The sequence below is a fragment of the Pipistrellus hanaki genome (genome assembly GCF_964339955.1).
Source record: "Pipistrellus hanaki genome assembly, chromosome: 15".
NCBI classification, from domain to species: Eukaryota; Metazoa; Chordata; class Mammalia; order Chiroptera; family Vespertilionidae; genus Pipistrellus; species Pipistrellus hanaki.
In genome coordinates, this window is record NC_140517.1 from 51,589,680 (window position 1) to 51,608,472 (window position 18,793).

At 48.4% G+C, this 18,793-nt stretch overlaps 1 protein-coding gene across 1 annotated transcript; it reads right to left on the reverse strand.

The window, feature by feature from the left end:
• Window positions 1–6,313: 6,313 nt before the first annotated feature.
• Window positions 6,314–17,267, reverse strand: ZNF329 (zinc finger protein 329). The gene is made up of 2 exons (XM_084906403.1): window positions 17,248–17,267; window positions 6,314–9,380 (listed from the first exon to the last, which is right to left on the reverse strand). The coding sequence occupies exon 2, from the start codon at window positions 9,358–9,360 to the stop codon at window positions 7,741–7,743; it is 1,620 nt and encodes a 539-aa protein (XP_084762529.1). The 5' UTR covers window positions 9,361–9,380; window positions 17,248–17,267; the 3' UTR covers window positions 6,314–7,740.
• Window positions 17,268–18,793: the final 1,526 nt, after the last annotated feature.

Consider the following 18,793-nt stretch of genomic DNA (forward strand, 5'->3'; position numbering starts at 1 on the left):
ACAGGCTAAGAGATTGCAGGGTGGGCAGGTGGGAAGTGGTGGCAATCCAGAGGAAAGCCACGTTGAAAAGGATCTAAAATTAAAACTACGAGGAGCTCAGGGGCCTGGGGGCCTCCTGGGAAGGAGGGTTCTGGGACCTACTGTCCACAGGAGAGGGGAGACCCAGGAAGGCTGAGTGGCCCTGTCTCTGCCCCGAGGAGGACCGGAAAGTCCATGCCTTCAGGCCACAACGCTGGCCCAGGTTCGGGAGCCGCAGGCCTCACAGGCAGGGGCTGCGAGCACCGAGGCCCGGGGAGGGCAGAGACCAAGGTGGGCACCTTGGCAAACTCACGGAAGGTCACATCGAATACGCTCATCTCACGCTCAGGCTCAAAGAGACAGTGCACATGCCGTGCTGTCCCAACCGAAGACCCACGAGGGAGTCACAGATGCCCAGGCCAGTGGTCGGCAAACTCATTAGTCAGCGGAGCCAAACACCAACAGGACGACAATTGAAATTCCTTTTGAGAGCCACATTTGTTTAAAACTTAAATTTCTTCTTCTAACCTCACGTCTTCAAAATAGACTCGCCCGGGGGGTGGTATTTTGTGGAAGAGCCACACTCAAGGGGTCAGAGACCCGCATGTGGCTCGAGAGCCGCAGTTTGCCGACCACGGGCCCAGGCCAACAGTTTTGTAACAGAACCGAGGGTTGAGGGTGGTGGATGGTGGGACCTGGGCCTGCAGACAGCAGAGCTGCGCCGTCCGCTGAGGGGTGCTCACCTCTGAGCCTCTCACAGGCGGGGGGGGGGGGGGGGGGAGGGGGGGGGGTGGTGGTGGTGGTGGACACGACACTGAATGCCCGGGGCGGGAGCCTCCGTCTGGTGAGGGCCCTTGGGGCATTTAGCACGTCGTTCAGAGGCTGTACAGAATCATCCACGTCCACATGAGCCAGCTGTATTGGGTCCGACGTTTAATTAACTCACCCCTCAGGCCTCGGCAGGGTCAGACCAAATGACTTAGCATGCTCCCCTCACCTGGCTCCTCCTCCTTTCTCGCAGCCCTGGGGAAGGTGCGCCGATGGACGGGCCTCGCTGGGCCCCATCTTCAAGAAGGAATCCCGCTCCGGCGCCCGCTCCTTGGAGCGCGCCTGGGGCTGCGGCCGTGGCGGGCGGCACAGCGGGCGGAGCCGGGCGAGGGCCTGGCGGGCGAGGTTCCGGAGCAGGTGGGAGACGTCCAGGACGGCAGGCGTCCTCCTGCAGGTGGTCCTGGGGCCCTCCGGCGGGTCTCCCGCCGCCATCAGGGCACGGGCAGTGCGGGGGGAGTCCGGGAGGTCCTGGGGGGGCCGAGGCCTTCTCCAGAGGAGGCATCTTCCCATCTCTGCTTTGGGGAACGTGACCCTGCCAGCCGGGGGCAGGGCAGCGGCGTGGAGGGCGGGCTCACGTACCCATGGCTCCAAGGAAGACACGAAACAAGGAGCGGGAGGCTGTGAGATGGCCGCCGGCCAGTCCACACCTGCAGAGGACAGACAAGGGCGTGCCCGCGTGGGTGGTGAGAAGCAGGCCGTGGGGCACACACAGCCGAGAACCTGCAGGGGCAACCGGACGCTCCAGCCCCCACCCTCCGCAGCCAGAGCCCCAGCGAGGTTATTTTCATGCAATCGCCTTGTTAAGTATCGGTGGAGAGGGTTGTACTCGTGTAGACAAAATCTCTCTCATCAATGTTTCTCTATCCCTCTCAATTCCTCTCTGTAAAAAAAAAGTCAAATCAATAAAATATATATTTTTAAAAATGATCTTAAAGCCGAAACCAGTTTGGCTCAATGGATAGAGTAGGGGTGTCGAACTCAATCAGAGAAGAGGCCAAAATCTAAAATCCAACCTAAATCGCGGGCCGAATGGTTTACTGAACAGTCATAAACTGACAATGTCATAAACTGACAGCGGAGTGCAGTGATGACAGCGCGGAGCGGGCCACATTGCAAGGCCTGGCGGGCTGGATTTGGCCCGCGGGCCTTGTGTTTGACACATGTGGGATAGAGCGTCGGCTTGGGGATTGAAGGGTCCCGGGTTCGATTACGGTCAGGGGCATGTACCTTGGTTGCGGGCATATCCCCAGTAAGGGGTGTGCAAGAGGCAGCTGATCGATGACTCTCTCTCATCGATGTTTCTAACTCTCTCTCTCCCTTTCTCTCTGTACAAAAACAATAAAATATATATATATATTAAAAAAATGATCTTAAAAAAACAAAACAGCCCTAGCCAGTGTGGCTCAGTGGATAGCGTGCCGGCCTGCGGACTGAAGGGTCCCAGGTTCGAGTCCAGCCAAGGGCACTTGCCCAGGTTGCTGGCTCTATCCCCAGTAGGGGGCGTGCAGGAGGCAGCTGATCAATGATTTTCTCTCATCACTGATGTTTCTCTCTCTCATCATCGATATTTCTTTAAAAAATATATATAGTATATTTTTATTGCTTTCTTACAGAGAGGGAGGGAGAGTCAGAAACAGCACATCTATCAGCGGCCTCCTGCACACCCCCCACTGGGGATGTGCCTACAACCAAGGCACATGCCCTTGGTCGCAATCGAACCTGGGACCTTTCAGTCCTTAGGCTGATGCTCTATCCACTGAGCAACACCGGCCAGGGCTCATCACTGATGTTTCTATCTCTCCTTTCCTCTCTGAAATCAATAACGAAATATAGACCGTCGGCCTGCGGACAGAAGGGTCCCAGGTTCAATTCCAGTCAAGACATGTACCGTGGTTTCGGGCACATCCCCTGGTAGGGGGTGTGCAAGAGGCAGCTGATCGATGTTTCTCTCTCATCGATGTTTCTAACTCTCTATCCCTCTCCCTTCCTCTCTGTAAAAAAATCAATAAAATATATATATATTTTTAAAAATCAATAAAATATATTTCTTAAAAAATAAAATAAATAAAAAATAAAGAACACCTCAGTGGTTCCCCACTCCCTCAGGCCGGCCACCCCACAGGCAGCACCCACTCGCCCTCTCCCACGGGGGTTCCCTCGCCAGGCGGGTTTCTGGGCGGGCCCCACCTCAAACCGCCCCCCTCAGGTCACCGGGAGGAACCGCACTCCCCGCCCCACCCCACCTCCGGGCACGCGGCCCCCTGAGGGCCCCCTCCCCGTCCCCCTCACCCCCGCAGACCCAGGCGTTACCCCCGCCCCGGCCTCCCGGAACGCGGGCCCCCACCTCGGACCCGACCCCCTCGAACCGTTCAGGAAAGCCAGGCCGGGGGCCCCTGGGAAGACCCACCTCAGCGCCGAGTAGTTCACCGCGGACTACAACTCCCAGAAAGCAGCGGGCGTCCTCCGCGACGCGCGTCTGGAGGTAGCCAATCAGCGGCGGCGCCTCACCAATCCCTGCGCACTGCGTCACTATGGATACCACGGCAACGCGGTAAACGAGAGGATGAGGAGGCATCGCCCTGACAACCAGAGACGCAGCCTCTTTGGCGAGAGCCAGGCAGTGGGACAGGAAGGGACACGCAGAGAAAGAGGCGCAGAGACAGGGGTCCAGGGCGACAGGGGCGTGAGGACCCAGAGACGGGGAGGCAGGGCCGGGAGACCCGGAGTCTGCGGAGTCGGAGAAATATGAAGACAAGAAGTCAACAGAAAGCGAGAGAGCGTGAGACGGAGACTCAGGAGAAGAAACCCAGGCCTGGATAGAGTCCCAGAGGCAGGGTCACACCCAGAACTGGGGAGATAAGACATAGAGATAGAGGCCTAGCCGGTTTTGCTGAGTGGATAGAGCGTCAGCCCTCGGACTGGGATGAGGCAGCTGATCCATGTTACTCTCTATCCCTCTTCATTCCTCTCCGTAAAAAAAAAAATCAACAAAATATATTTTTAAAATATATTTCATTGATTTTTCACAGAGAGGAAGGGAGAGGGATAGAGTTAGAAACATCGATGAGAGAGAATCATCGATCAGCTGCCTCCTGCACAACCCCTTACTGGGGATGTGCCCGTAACCAATATATATGCCCTTGACCAGAATCAAACCTTCAGTCCACAGACCGACGCTCTATCCACCGAGCCAAATCGGTTTCGGCAACAAAATATATTTTTTTAAAAGAAAAAGAAATGAAGATAGAGGCCTGGCCAGCGTGGCTCAATGACTGAGCATCCATCTCTGAACCAGGAAGTCACAGTTCGATTCCCAGTCAGGGCACGTGCCTGGATTGTGGGCTCCCTCCCCAGTGTGGGGCGCACAGGAGGCAGGTGATCCATGATTCTCTCTCATCGTGGATGTTTCTGTTTCTCTCTCTCCCTCTCCCTTCCACTCTGAAGTCAATAAAAGAAATGAAGATGGAGAAGGCAGCAGAAGCAGATGACAGAAATGAGAGCCGGAGGTGGTGACCCAGAGATGTGGGGAGCCTAGTCTGCATATCCAGGGAACTGATCAAGTTTGAAGACCAGCCATGCTAAAGCCCTAGCCTGTCTAGCTCAGTGGATAGAGTGTTGGCTGCAGACTGAAGGGTCTCAGAATTGATTCCAGTCAAGGGCACTTACCTGGGTTGCAGGCTAGATCCCCAGCATGTGTGAGAGGCAAACAATTATGTCTAACAAGGCTGTTTCTCCCCTCCCCCTCCATTTCATTCTTTCTAAAAATCAATGGGAAAATATCCTCAGAAAACTAAAATAAAAATATTAATAAATAAAAAGTAAATTTTCGCCCTCGCTGGTTTTGCTCAGTGGATAGAGCATCGGCCTGTGGACCAAAGGATCCCAGGTTCTATTCCGATCAAGGGCATGTACCTTGGTAGCAGGCTCCTGCAAGAGGCAACCAATCGATGTTTCTCTCTCATATGGATGTTCCTCTCCGTCTTTCCGACTCTCTTCCACTCTCTAAAAATCAATGGAAAAAAATATCCTCACCGAAACTGGTTTGGCTCAGTGGTAGAGCGTCGGTCTGCGGACTGGAAGGTCCTGGGTTCGATTCCGGTCAAGGGCATGTACCTTGGTTGCGGGCACATCCCCAGTAGGGGGTGTGCAAGAGGGAGCTGGTCGATGTTTCTCTCTCATCCATGTTTCTAGCTCTCTCTCTTCCTTCTTCTCTGTAAAAAATCAATAAAATATATTAAAAAAATATCCTTGGGTGAGAATTAACAACAAAAAATAAGTGAATCTCCTTTGAATAGCATAAAAGATCTTTTTTTTTTTTTAAGTAGAGATTTTATTATTTTTTAAAATGTTTTATTGATTTTTTTACAGAGAGGAAGAGAGAGGGATAGTTAGAAACATCGATGAGAGAATCACTGATTAGCTGCCTCTTGCACACCCCCTACTGGGTTTGTGCCCACAACCAAGGTAAATAAATGCCCTTGACCGGAATTAAACCTGGGACCTTTCAGTCCACAGGCCGACGCTCTATCCACTGAGCCAAACCGGTTTCAGCAGCATAAAAGATCTTTAAAGAGAGAGAGAAGCTAAAATGGAGGGAATTTTAAGAGAGGAGCAACTGGGGTGAGCAATGTGCTCAAAAGCCCAAAATAAATGTCATTGCTCCAGCAAGCAGGACTAACAAACTAGCGTCATGAGTCAGGAAGGGCTTGTGGGACAAGGCACTGGGCCCCTCACAGTCCATGAGCCGCTTGCAGCTCCAGCTGTGAGCCCTGGTGCTTTAGTTTATTGTCTCCAGAGCATGGGCTCTGCAAAGGGAGAGCTTTCCTAGTTCGTATGAAAGTGAGACGTGAATGGGAGTGTCGGTGGAAGCAAGGTGGACCAGAAGGGAAGGGGAAAGGGCAGGTGGGAATTTTCTTCAAGGCTGTAAGTTTTCTATTGTTGCAGGAACAAATGGCCACAAACTTAGCAGCTTATGACCACACAAGTCAATCCCAGCCTTATTTAAAAAAAACATTTTTATTGATTTCAGAGAGGGAGAGAGAAACATCTGTGATGAGAATCATTGGCTGCTGCCTGCACTGCTTTACCCTGGGGATTGAGCCCGTAACCTAGCACGTGCCCTGACCCTCAGTCCACAGGCCGATGCTCTTTCCATGGAGCCAAACTGGCTAGGGCTACCTTAGCCTTAATGACCTCAGGGGCCTTCACTGTGATTCTGGCCAGTTTAAGTGGCTCTCACTTGGCCACCTGCCACAGGCAGGACGTTCTCAGTCATCCCTCACCCCTCTGTAGCCTCCTAACTCCTCATTCTCCGAGGCCCACCCTCTCCTCCACAGTGACACCCCCTCATAATCCAAGTTCCTAAGAAGAAACTTATTATGTCCTGGGCCTTTGTATTCTTTTTGAAATTATCACAGCAACAATGTAGGACTTGTAACAGGGATAGAGAAAAAAATATCACACACAATTGCAGTTCCCTAAGGAAACCACATTTATTTCTCCATGAACAACATCTGTATGTAAACAAATCTTCACATGGCAAATCTTCTACTTTATGCCATTTTTTGTCGTCGCCTGCCCCATTATAACATTTCAAAATGGCAACAAAACGAAATTATGGTTCAGGATTGAACAAATCAGAAGTGTCCTAAGTAAACAACAAAAGGTAAACATACCAACTCAGTCATTCTGATTCAACTGACTAAAGTACATTTCTACAGCAGCTGGCAGCCCGTTCCTGGTGCTCAGTCTTTCCTTAACCAGTTAACTGCCATGATATATTGAATTTAATTTAAAAAGGTCCGTCTTTTCATCTATAGACACTTATGGCATACAAATGATTAAGAGGGGTAATGTCACTGTTCATTCACAAGCAACACCCATCTCCAAGTGCCTCTTCTGAAATGAGTCCTCAGCACCCAGCAGATGGGGATACATCCAAACTGCAATCTCCTTGAATTCTGTGCCTGCTGTGGTGTGGAGCATCATGGGGGTCTCTCACCAAACATCACTGCTGAATGAGACGAGTCAATACAGCTCCTGCTGAAAGCTGCTCTTGCTGATAGCACTTGATTCTGCCAAGAGTTTGCTTACGAACAACAGGCAGACACTCCCGATTTCAAGGATTCATCAGACTGATTAATCATTGAACACATTCACAGGTTCTCTCCAGTTAACACAGGAGCAGCCGAGTGTCTCCAGAGAAGCGCCTTCCTGACTTCCAAAGGTTTCATTCCAGTGTATCATGTTCCGTACAGGACAGGGTGATCATCCCTGAAGCCTTTGCCACATTTACCACCATCCTTGGTTCCCTCCTGGAGTTAATAATATGGGTAAGGATATTCCACATTCCACTTACTGGATAGGGAAGAGAAACACTTAAAAATAAGCTTCTATATTTAAAAGCCACATGTGTGATGGAACTCCATACATGCAAAATTACATACACATAAGGAGATGGGGGAAAGGGTGGTTACTAGAATACTAATGATGGTTATCCCAGTGGGTGGCATTGCAGGTGATTTTTTTTCTTAAGAAAATAATAATAAATTCTTGGGCCTGCCCAGGTAGTTCAGTTGGTTAGAGCGTCATCCTGATACACCAAGGTTGCAGGTTCAATCCCTGGTCAGGGCACATAACAAGAATCAAGCAATGAATGACTAAGTGGAACAACCAGTCTCTCTCTCTCCCTCTCTCTCTCTCTCTCTCTCTCTCAAAAAATCAATAAATACACACACACACACACACACACACACACACACACACAGACACAAGATTTCATCACCCAAATTTAAAAAAATTATTTTGTACTGACTGGGAGGAGTCACCCTTGAAGACACCCTCCCTCACACAGGTTTTTCAAGGGCACTAAGGAAATGAGTGTGCCCATGTCCATCATGCTTCCATGGGTTTCTCTCCAGGGTGTGTCTTCTGATGTCGAGCCAGGGCTGAGCTCCTTTTAAACGTTTTCCCACACTGAGGACACCGGCTGGGACGGTCCGTGCTGTGGACTGCCTTATGTACTGCAAGGTGATAGTGCTGTTTGAAAGATTTCCCACACTCTTGACAATGGTATGGGGTCTCCTTAGTGTGAATTCTCTGGTGCTTGGTCAGGCAGGAGCTGTCCCTGAAGGCTTTGCCGCACCAGCTACACTCGTAGGGCTTCTCACCAGTATGAATCCTCTGGTGCCGGATGAGTCCAGCGGTGTTTCTGAAAAGTTTCTGACACTGGTCACAGCCGTAGGGCTTCTCGCCAGTGTGAACTCTCTGGTGCCTGATGAGGTAAGCACTCTCAACGAAGGTTCTCCCACACTCTTTACACTCATAGGGCTTCTCCCCAGAATGGATTTTCTGATGCACGATGAGGTGAGAGTTACGGTTGAAGGATTTTCCACACTCCACGCATTCAAAGGGCTTCTCTCCTGTGTGAGTCCTCTCGTGCTGAGTGAGGTAGGAGCCATCCCGGAAGGCCTTTCCGCACTTGCTACATTCATAGGGCTTCTCCCCGGTGTGGATTCTGAGGTGCACAGTGAGGTGGGAGATGTCTGTGAAAGGCTTCCCGCACTCGTTACACTGATAGGGTCGTTCCCCCGTATGAGTTCTCCGATGCGAAAGCAGGGATGAGTTTCGGTTGAAGGTTTTTCCACACTCTAGGCATTCATAAGGTCTTTCCCCCGTGTGAATTCTCTGGTGTTGTGTCAGAGCGGACCCGTCACTGAAGGCTTTCCCACACTTACTGCACTTGTAGGGTTTCTCTCCTGTGTGGATTCTTTGATGCACAATCAAGTTATAGTTCTTGGAGAAGGATTTTCCACACTCGTTACATGTATAAGGTTTCTCTCCAGTGTGAGTTCGGTGATGCAAAATGAGAGAAGAATTCCGTTTGAAGCTCTTGCCACATTCCATACATTTATATAGCTTCTCCCCAGGGTGACTTCTCCTGCTTTCATTAAGAGATGAAGTCAAAGTAAAGATATCCCCAAAGTCCTTGTCTTCAGACAGCTTCTCCCCTCTTTTTGATAGCTTTTGTTCACCAAGAGGGGTAAAATGGCTGAAAGACTCAACACTTTCAGGGTATTTACAGAGCTTCTCTCTCATTTGATTTCCTCCCAGTTGTTGGGTCACTTCCATGGAATGGCAGGAGGCTTTTTCACAGGCAGCACTGTCACCAGTTCTTGTAGTGATACAACTTCTCTGAGAACTGTGTAAAGCTGGGTCACAATCCAAACCTCTAACCTCTGAGTCATGTACGTGAAAACCATTTGTTGTAGAAATCCTCTGAGATTTTGGAAGGTCAGGGCTGGCACTCAAAGGCCTCCCAAGCCCAGGATACTCACAAATTACTTCCTGAGCTCCTGGCTTTTCCTGAGTTAAAGCTAATTGTCTCAGGTGTCCCTCCCAGTTCTTACAGTCCCACCTGTCACCTGGGATGGTGGAATGGGGACCCTCTCTTGCAAATCCTTCCATTTCCATGTCACACGGTAGTGCTTCCTCAGAAATATTCTGAGCTGTCATTTTCAGTCTCCTGTTGCAGGCTGAAAAGTGAAGAAGGAAAAAGATGGACTTTAGTACATGGAGCTATGTCTTCAAGAATAATAAAAAGTGGTGACAGGCAGGGATATGGGTGTGTTCTTTTACTTGTTTTCTTTTTCAAATTCATATCCGTACAATCAGGGGATGAAGAGAAGAATGGGGTCAGAGAGAGCTACAGAGCATTTTTCTAATTTGCTTTTTAAAGGGAAAATACAAGGAAACTTTTTTTTTTAAATCTTTTTAAATATATTTTTATTGATTTCAGAGAGGAAAGGACAGAGAGATAGAAATGTCAATGATGAGAGGGAATCATAGATTGGCTGCCTCCTGCATGCCCCCTCTGGGAATCAAGCCCACAACCTAGGCCAGTGCCTTTCACCAGAATTGAACCCCGGACTCTTCAGTCCACATGCTGACGCTCTATCCACTGAGCCAAACCAGCTAGGGCTACTGCAACTTCTTTTTAATCCTTACTAAAAGAAATATTTTTATTGATTTTAGAGAGGAAAGGAGTGGGGAGAGAGAGAGAGGCATATTGATGTGACAGAGAAGCATCAATCAATTGCCTCTCATATGTGTCCCGACTGGGAATCAAACCCATGGCCCTTGAATGTATGGATGATGTTCCAATCTCTAAGTCACACTGCCCAAGACGAAAGTGCAACTACAAAAACACAAAATATATCACAGCTGGTGGTTCAGTGGTTAGAGTATTAGCCCATGCATCGATTCTGGGTCAAGGACTGCAGGCTTGATCCCTGACCCCAGGTCAGGTTATATGCAGGGGAGGTAACCAATCCATATGTCTTTCTCAAATCCATCTCTCCCCACCCCCTCTTCCTCTCTCTTTTTCTCTCTCTCTTCCCCTTTTCCCCTCCCTTCCACTCTCTTTAAAAATTAATGGAAAAAATATCCTTTGTGAGGATTAACAACAACAAAAAAGAACACATATATGCACATTCCTCACTAGTAAAAGTAAAACAAGGGATCTGGCTGGGTGGCTCAGTTGGTTAGAGTGTAGTCCCCATACGCCAAGGTTGTAGGAATGATCCAAGGTCAGGGCACATACAAGAATCAAACAATGAATGCATAAATACTAGAGCAACAAATCAATGTTTCTTTCTCCCTCTAAAATCAATAAATAAATTGAAAAATAAAAAATAAAAGAAGGTATGAAAATATAAAACTTGGGCAGGTCACACAGGAAGAGTTGGTGAGCATTGGAAGTGGTTAAACAGTTGGTGATCTGCTAGCAGCAGTCAAAACATAAAATGGGCACATTTCTCACCCAGTGAATCCACCTGCAGGCATCTTAGGCTCAGAAAGCATGAGTCCTGAGCATAAGTGCACATTATTCTATACTAAGGTGACACATTTAAAATTTAAAAAAAAAAAATTCATATTTTTAAATATATATATTTTTTTTAATTGATTTTTTACAGAGAGGAAGGGCGAGAGATAGAGAGTTAGAAACATCGATGAGAGAGAAACATCGACTAGCTGCCTCTTGCATACCTCCCACCGGGGATGTGCCTGCAACCAAGGTACATGCCCTTGACGGGAATTAAACCTGGGACCTTTCAGTCCACAGGCTGATGCTCTATCCACTGAGCCAAACTGGTTTCGGCTAAAATTAATTTTAAAATTTTTTTATGATTTTAGACAGTGGAAGGGAGAGGGAAATGAGAAAGAGAGAGAAAAATATCAATTGCCTGCCTCCTGCATGCCCACCACTGGGGATCAAACCACAACGTGGGGATATGCCCTGACCAGGAATCGAATCAGGGACCTTTTGGTGCATGGACATTCAACCCATTGAGCCACAACGACAGGACGAGGTGACAGTCATAAAGTTCAGCAGGGTTGGGACCGGTTTGGCTCAATGGATAGAGCGTCGGCTTGGGGACTGAGGGGCCCTGGGTTCAATTCCTGTCAAGGGCATGTGCCTTGGTTGCGGGCATATCCCCAGTAGGGGGTGTGCAAGAGGCAACTGATCGATGACTCTCTCTCGTTGATGTTTCTAACTCTCCATCTTTCTCCCTTCCTCTCTGTACAAAAATCAATAAAATATATTAAAAAAAAAAAAAAAAAAAAAAAGACCAGCAGGGAGAAGACTCACCACTGTTAAAGAAATAACAAGTATTGTGATGGAACCCTCCACAGCAAAATAGAAACCTGCAGGTAATGGCAGGTTACTTTCAAAGTGCAGAGGGGAAAAACTATCAAATATGTAATTGTTCAAAAGTGAAGCCCTGCTGGGTAGTTCAGTAGATTAGAGTGTTGTCCCAATATGCCAAGGCTATGGGTTCCATCTCTGGTCAGGGCACATACAAGACTCATCCAATGAATGAATCAATAAGTGAAACAGCAAATTGTTGTTTCTCACTTTCCCTTCCTCTCTCACTCTCTAAAATCAAATAGAATTTTTTTAAATGATAATTAGAGAAATTGTTCTTCAGGAAAACATGCCACTGCCCCCCCCAAAAAAAGGGGGGGAAGGGAAAGAAAAGGAAATGATAAATGTGTTTTTAAATAAATTCAGTATAGACCATATAAAATGTTGCCGTAGGAAAAAAAAAAAAAAAATTTTTTTTTTTAAATGTTTCCGTAGGACTGGCCAGTATGGCTAAGTTGGTTGAGTGTCCTCCAGTGCAATGAAAGGTCACCAGGTCAATTCCCAGTCTGGACACGTGCCCTGGTTTCAGGCTCGATCCCCAACAGGAGATGTGCAGGAGGCAGCCCACAACCTTGGCGTATGCCCTGACCAGCAATCAAATAGGCAATCTTTCAGTTCATGGGATGATGTCCATCTGAGCCATACAGCCAGGGCAGTGAGTACCCCTATTTTCCCCATCCTCTGACCCTGTCCTTGGATATCCTGCATACCACTTCTCTGAAACTCAGTATTGCTAATTTTCCCCAGTCTGTCCTTCTCTTCCCCATGGCCATCAAAGGCTTTTGACACACTGAGTGTTGCCTCAGCACATGCTGAGACCTCAGGCCTGAAGAACGTTCTGTGATAACTTGTCTTGATGCTGTTCCAGGTTACTCGCCTGTGGATAAGACCCAGTTCATCTGGACAGCCTGGGATGCCTTCTAGTAAACTACTTAGAACCTGCCCCCACCAAGGTACTGCCTTTCTCCTTTCCTATTCCATACACCCGGTCTGGATCCACTTCCTCGATACCCATTGTTTCAGCAGCATCCACCCATAGCTCACCCCATTCAATTGCACCGAAGACAATGAATTCTGACTGTCCTATTTCTCATAATCCAAACCAATAGTCTCCAACACGGGATTGCCTCCTATGTCTTCTAGGGTAGCTGTGCCCAAGCACTTAAATATAGAAACATATATTTTAATACTTTCCTTTCATTGACTCTTTACCTGCACATATGGCTTGAGAATTTTTTTAATTATGTAGCTATGTAATGTCATCTATAAAATTCCTTTCAGGATGGTAAAAAGCACACTACAAACTTGATCATAAAGAGTGAGCATTACACAAAAGTTAACTCAAAGTGGATGACAGACTAAATTTAAGATCTAAAACTAAAACTCCTAAAAGAAAAACAGGTATAAAGCTTCAAAAACTTGTTTACATCGAAAGTACAAGTGACAAAAAAAAGTAGGTAATTAAAACCTTCTGTGCTTCAAATAACATCACTAGTAAGAAAGTAAAAAGTCGAAAGTAACCATGTAAGTTTCTTGATGTAAAAAAAAAAAAGAAAGTAAAAAGTCACCCACAGAACAGGATAAAATACTTGCAGATCATATACCTGATAAAGCATTGGTATCCAGAGTAAATAAGTAACTTACAACTCAGTAATAAAAAGATCATTAACCTGCTTAGCCAGTGTGGCTCAGTGGGTTGAACATCAGGAAGTTATTGGTTTGATTACCAGTCAGGGCACATGCCCAGGTGGGTTGGGAGCTCAATCCCCATTACGGAGTATGTAGGAGGCAGCTGGTCAGTGTTTCTTTCTCTCCCTCCCTCTGAAATCAATAAAAACACATATTTTTAAAAAGATTATTTAAAAAAAAAATCAATAACCCATTTAATAAATGAGCAAAGGATTTGAATAAACATTCTCCAAAGAAGATATACAAACTGCCAATAAACATAACTGCATTTTGGAAAAGATGCTCAACACCAAAAGATGCTTAACCACCAAGAAAATGAAAAAAAATTTTTTTTTAATATATTTTATTGATTTTTCACAGAGAGGAAGATAGAGGGATAGAGAGTTAGAAACATTGATGGGAGAGAATCATCAATCAGCTGCCTCTTGCACACCCCCTACTGGGATGTGCCCACAACCAAGGTACATGCCATTGACTGGAATCGAACCCGGGACCCTTCAGTCCACAGGCCGACGCTCTATCCACTGAGCCAAACCGGTTTCGGCATGAAAATTTAAACCACAGTAAAATACTACTTCAATCCCACTAGGATCACTATAACCAGTTCCACTCCTAGCTAGTTGTCCAAGAGAAATGAAAACATGTCCACACCACACACAAAAAAAACCTTGTACATGGATATACATAATATCCAAAAAAAGTGGAAGAAACTCAAATGTCCATCAACTGATTATAATAACCAACTGAGCCACACTGGCTAGGCAGGTTAATCAGCTGGTGAATGGATCAACACCATGTGGTATATCCATAAAAATGAACTAAGTACTAATACACACTGCAAAGGTGGATGAACCTTGAGAACATTATGCTAAGCAAAAGGAGCCAACATAAAAGACTGCATATTGTATTTCCATTTTTATAAAATGTCTAGAATACACAAAGACAGAGACAGGAAGTCGATTAATGATTGCCATGGGCTGAAAGGGATAGAGGAGAGAGGGAATGGCTGCTAATGGGCACACGCTTTCATTTTGAGGATGATAAAAATATTCTAAAGTTGTTATTGGCAATGGTGAAAACCACTGAATTTTATACCTTAAGAAGTGGGTGAATGATAATGGTTTGTGAATTATATCTCAATAAATCTGCATTTTTTAAAAAAAGGTTTTGAATCCGTCAGGGTCATAACCACTGGTCTAGACCCCACCTGGCCCGATTCTGGTGCGTTAAGACTTCATGAAGTAACAGTTTTATAGGATGTGCCAAGACTGTGTAGAGTTCCTTTCCCAGGCACTCACCTCTGCAGGGCGTTATCCCCAGCCCCTGAGACCCTGCAGAGGAATCCACTGAGGCCCAGTGCCTGAATGGTCAACATCAAAGGCTGCCAGACCTCAGCTGTACAAGTCCTTCCCATGGTCCCTGCCATCTCTGTGGACCAAGCATGATAATGTTGGCTTGTTCAAATGATGCGTTCTTTAACAAAAATAAACGGTTGGCCACCAAGTTGAGCCCTGTCCTAACAAAGCTACCCACCCAAATACACGTTGTGATAAAGTCTGACTCCGTTTTTGATGATTGACTGCTGCCAGTTTTCAAGCACCATTCCCTACCCACCCCCTCCTTTGACCCTACATCTAGGGAGGCTTGTGACAAAGCCTGAATGCTTTCTCCTTGGGGTTGGCAGGAAGTTCTAACCTCGCAAGCCCCAGCAAGGTGAGGTCACCCTCATCCCAACTCTACTGGCCACTCACAATGAAAGCCCTACCAGTCTCCTTTTCCTGGTTGCTGAGGCTGTTTTTAGCAGTCCATCAATGATTCTCTCTCATCATGGATGTTTCTCTCTCTCTCTCTCTCAAATCAATAAAAAATATTTTTTTTTAAAAAAAAAACAATAGTATTGAACTCTAATCTACCAATGAATACATAAATAAGCGGAACAAGTTAATGTTTATCTCTAAAATGGTAGTTATAATAATAGTAAGTCTCTTTAAATTTTTTTAAAAATAGTATTGAACTCTAATTCGATGTTAAGCACAATGAGGTATTTAAGGGGAAAGCTTGATGGTACCTGCTACTTAATTTAAATGTATCCCCCCAAAAAGATTTAATGGATGACAGGGAGAAATACAGCGGGTTCCACACACACCCCCAAAAAATGTATATACACACTTTAACAGCTAATTCCATTACAATTAAAAAAATTACATATATATATATATATATATATATATTACTGATTTTTTACAGAGAGGAAGGGAGAAGGATAGAGAGCTAGAAACATCGATGAGATGAGAGAGAATCATCACCTAGCTGCCTCCTCCACACACACACACACACACACACACACACACACACACCCCGGGGATATACCTGCAATCAAGGTGCATGCCCTTGACCGAAATCGAACCCAAGACCCTTCAGTCTGCAGGCCGACGCTCTATCCACTGGGCTAAACTGGTTACGGCTCTATTTCAATTTTTTTTTATTCTATTACAACTTTTATTTATTTAGTTTTTTAATATATTTTATTGATTTTTTACAGAGAGGAAGGGAGAGAGATAGATGGTTAGAAACATTGATGAGAGCGAGTCATCAATCAGCTGCCTCTTGCACACCCCCCACAGGGGATATGCCAGCAACTAAGGTACATGCCCCTGACCGGAATCGAACCCGGGACCCTTCAGTCCGCAGGCAGATGCTCTATCCACTGAGTCAAACCAGTTTCGGCTCTTCTACTACAATTTTAAGATGAAATGCGCCCTAGCTGGTGCTTAGTGGATAGAACATTGACCTGCGGACTGAAGGATCCCGGGTTCGATTCCCATCAAGAGCACATGTCTGGGTTGCTGGATCCATCGCCAGAAGGGGGCGTGCAGGAGGCAGCCCAGCCATGATTTTCTCTCATCATGGATGTTTCTCTCTCTCCCTCCCTCTCCCTTCCTCTCTGAAATCAATAAAAATATATTTTAAAAAATAAAATTAAAAATAAATAAACTAGAACGCATTTTAATCAATGCTGCCTTTATGATGATTCCAAGTGTGCATCCATTCTTTAGGGGGGGGACATCCCGTATAGGAGATGAAGCAAGTACAGGAGGCACTCACGGGTGGGCAGAAGGGGGCGCCGGGGTTTCCCCCTTTCCATTTGCAGGCGGGGAAAGGAGTTAAGGAAATGAACCCCGAAAACCAAAGATGAGAAAACGCAAAAAAAAAGGGCCATAAAAACAGATGGAAAAACACGGCCTTCATGGGGAACCTCACCGAGGCCTCACGCAGGGGCGTTCAGGGGGACGAGAGGGGGAGGTGGGGAGCAGGTGAACAGACGGTCCCCGGCGCCCGGGCCCTTAAGGCGGGAAAGGAGGAGAGGGGGAGAGGGGTCCCCCGCGGCCCCCCAGGCGGGAGAGGGTCCCCCCGCGGCCCTCCAGGCGGGAGAGGGGGAGAGGGGTCCCCCGCGGCCCCCCAGGCGGGAGAGGGGAGAGGGGTCCCCCCGCGGCCCCCCAGGCGGGAGAGGGGAGAGGGGTCCCCCCGCGGCCCCCCAGGCGGGAGAGGGTCCCCCCGCGGCCCTCCAGGCGGGAGAGGGGGAGAGGGGTCCCCCGCGGCCCCCCAGGCGGGAGAGGGGGAGAGGGGTCCCCCCGCGGCCCTCCAGGCGGGAGAGGGGGAGAGGGGACCCCGCGGCCCCCCAGGCGGGAGAGGGGAGAGGGGTCCCCGGCGGCCCGGCCCCGGCACCAGGCGGCGGGCGCCGAACGGTCCCTGAGGCGGGAACGGCTGAGCTCCCGGAGGGACAGAAAGGCCGGGGAGTTGGGGGGGGGGTCCCCCTCAAACCCCAAGGAGCACCCCCATCCGCCCCGGGGCGTCCTCGCCTGAGGCCATGGCGGGCGGGCCCAGCCCACCCCGCCCAGCCGGCCGACCGCGCCCACCGCCTCCGGACGCCCGCCCGGCGGGCCCGGCGGACACTCCCGCGGAGGGAACGGGACCGGAGACGCGAGGGCGCGCGGCGGACTCACCGCGGCGGGAAGGCGGCGGCGGAGGCGACGGCGGAGGCGGCAGCAACAGCGGCTGCAGCGGCGGCGGGGACCGCGGCCGCCAGGCTGGGGAGAGAGCGCGTGCGCGCGTGTGCGTGTGCGTGTGTGTGTGTGCGCGTGTGTGCGTGCGCGCGCAGGGACCCGGATGAGCGCGTCCCCGGAGGCCCCGCGGCGCAGCGTGCTGTGAGGGCCCCCGCGGAGGTGTGAGGTTCGGAGTGTTTCTCCGGGGACTGTGTTTGTGACCCGCTCGGAGGTTGCAGCTGCAGCCCGAGGGGGAGAGGCGCTGATGGGCTGGCACCGGCGCGGAGGGACTCGCGCGCACCCCTTCTCCCTGCGGATCGCCTCTGCCTGGTGCGGAGCGCCCCCTAGCGGCCGCCAGGAGAAAGGACAGCGGGGCCTAGAAGCCCGGAGACACCAGGCTTTTTTTCCTTTTTTTTTTTTTTAAAAAAAAAAAAGATATATTTTTATTTATTTATTTATTTATTTTACAAGGAGGAATGGAGAGGGATAGAGAGCCAGAAACTTCGATGAGAGAGAAACATCGATCAATCGATCAGCTGCCTCTTGCACACACACACAAACACACACACACACACACCCTGGGATGTGCCCGCAATCAAGGTACATGCCCTTGACTGGAATCGAACCCGGGACCCTTCAGTCTGCAGGCCGACACTCTATCCAGTGAGTCACACCAGTCAGGGCTGTCTGTTTGTTTCAAATAGACTTTCTTTCTCTCTTTCTTCCTTTCCTTTTTTTAAAAAATATATATTTTATTGATTTTTTTACAGAGCGGAAGGGCGAGGGATAGAGAGAATCATTGATCTGCTGCCTCCTACACGCCCCCTCTGGGGATCAAGCCCACACCCCAGGATGTGCCCTTGGCTGGAATCCTTCAATCTGCAGGCTGACACTCTATCCACTGAGCCAAACCAGCCAGGGTTATTTTTATTGTTTTATCTTCATGTGTTTTATGGAAAAGTGGAATGAATCCTTGGCAGTTTGGCTCAGTGGATAGAGCTTTGGCCTGCAGACTGAAGGGTCCCAGGTTCAATTCTGGCCAAGGGCACATGCCTGGGGTGTGGGCTCAATCCCCAGAGGGGACGTGCAGGAGGCAGCAGATCAATGATTCTTTCTCATGGATGTTTCTATCTCTCTAACCCTGTCTTTTCCTCTGTGAAATCAATAAAAGTATTTATATTTGTTGTTATTTTAAATATATATTTTATTGATTTTTTTACAGAGAGGAAGGGAGAGGGATAGAGAGCTAGAAACATCCATGAGAAAGAAACATCGACCACAACCTCTCCCCCACTCCCTGCACTGGGGATGTGCCAGCAACCAAGATACATGCCCTTGACCAGAATCAAACCTGGGACCCCGATCTTTGTTTTAATAACAGAGAGCTGTGGACAGAGAATCCAGAGGGCTGGTCAACCTTAATTGCTCTAAAGCAGTGTTTCCCAACCTTCTCTCATGATGAGTATCACCTGGTGGAGTTGTTAAAACACAGATTCCTGAATCCCAA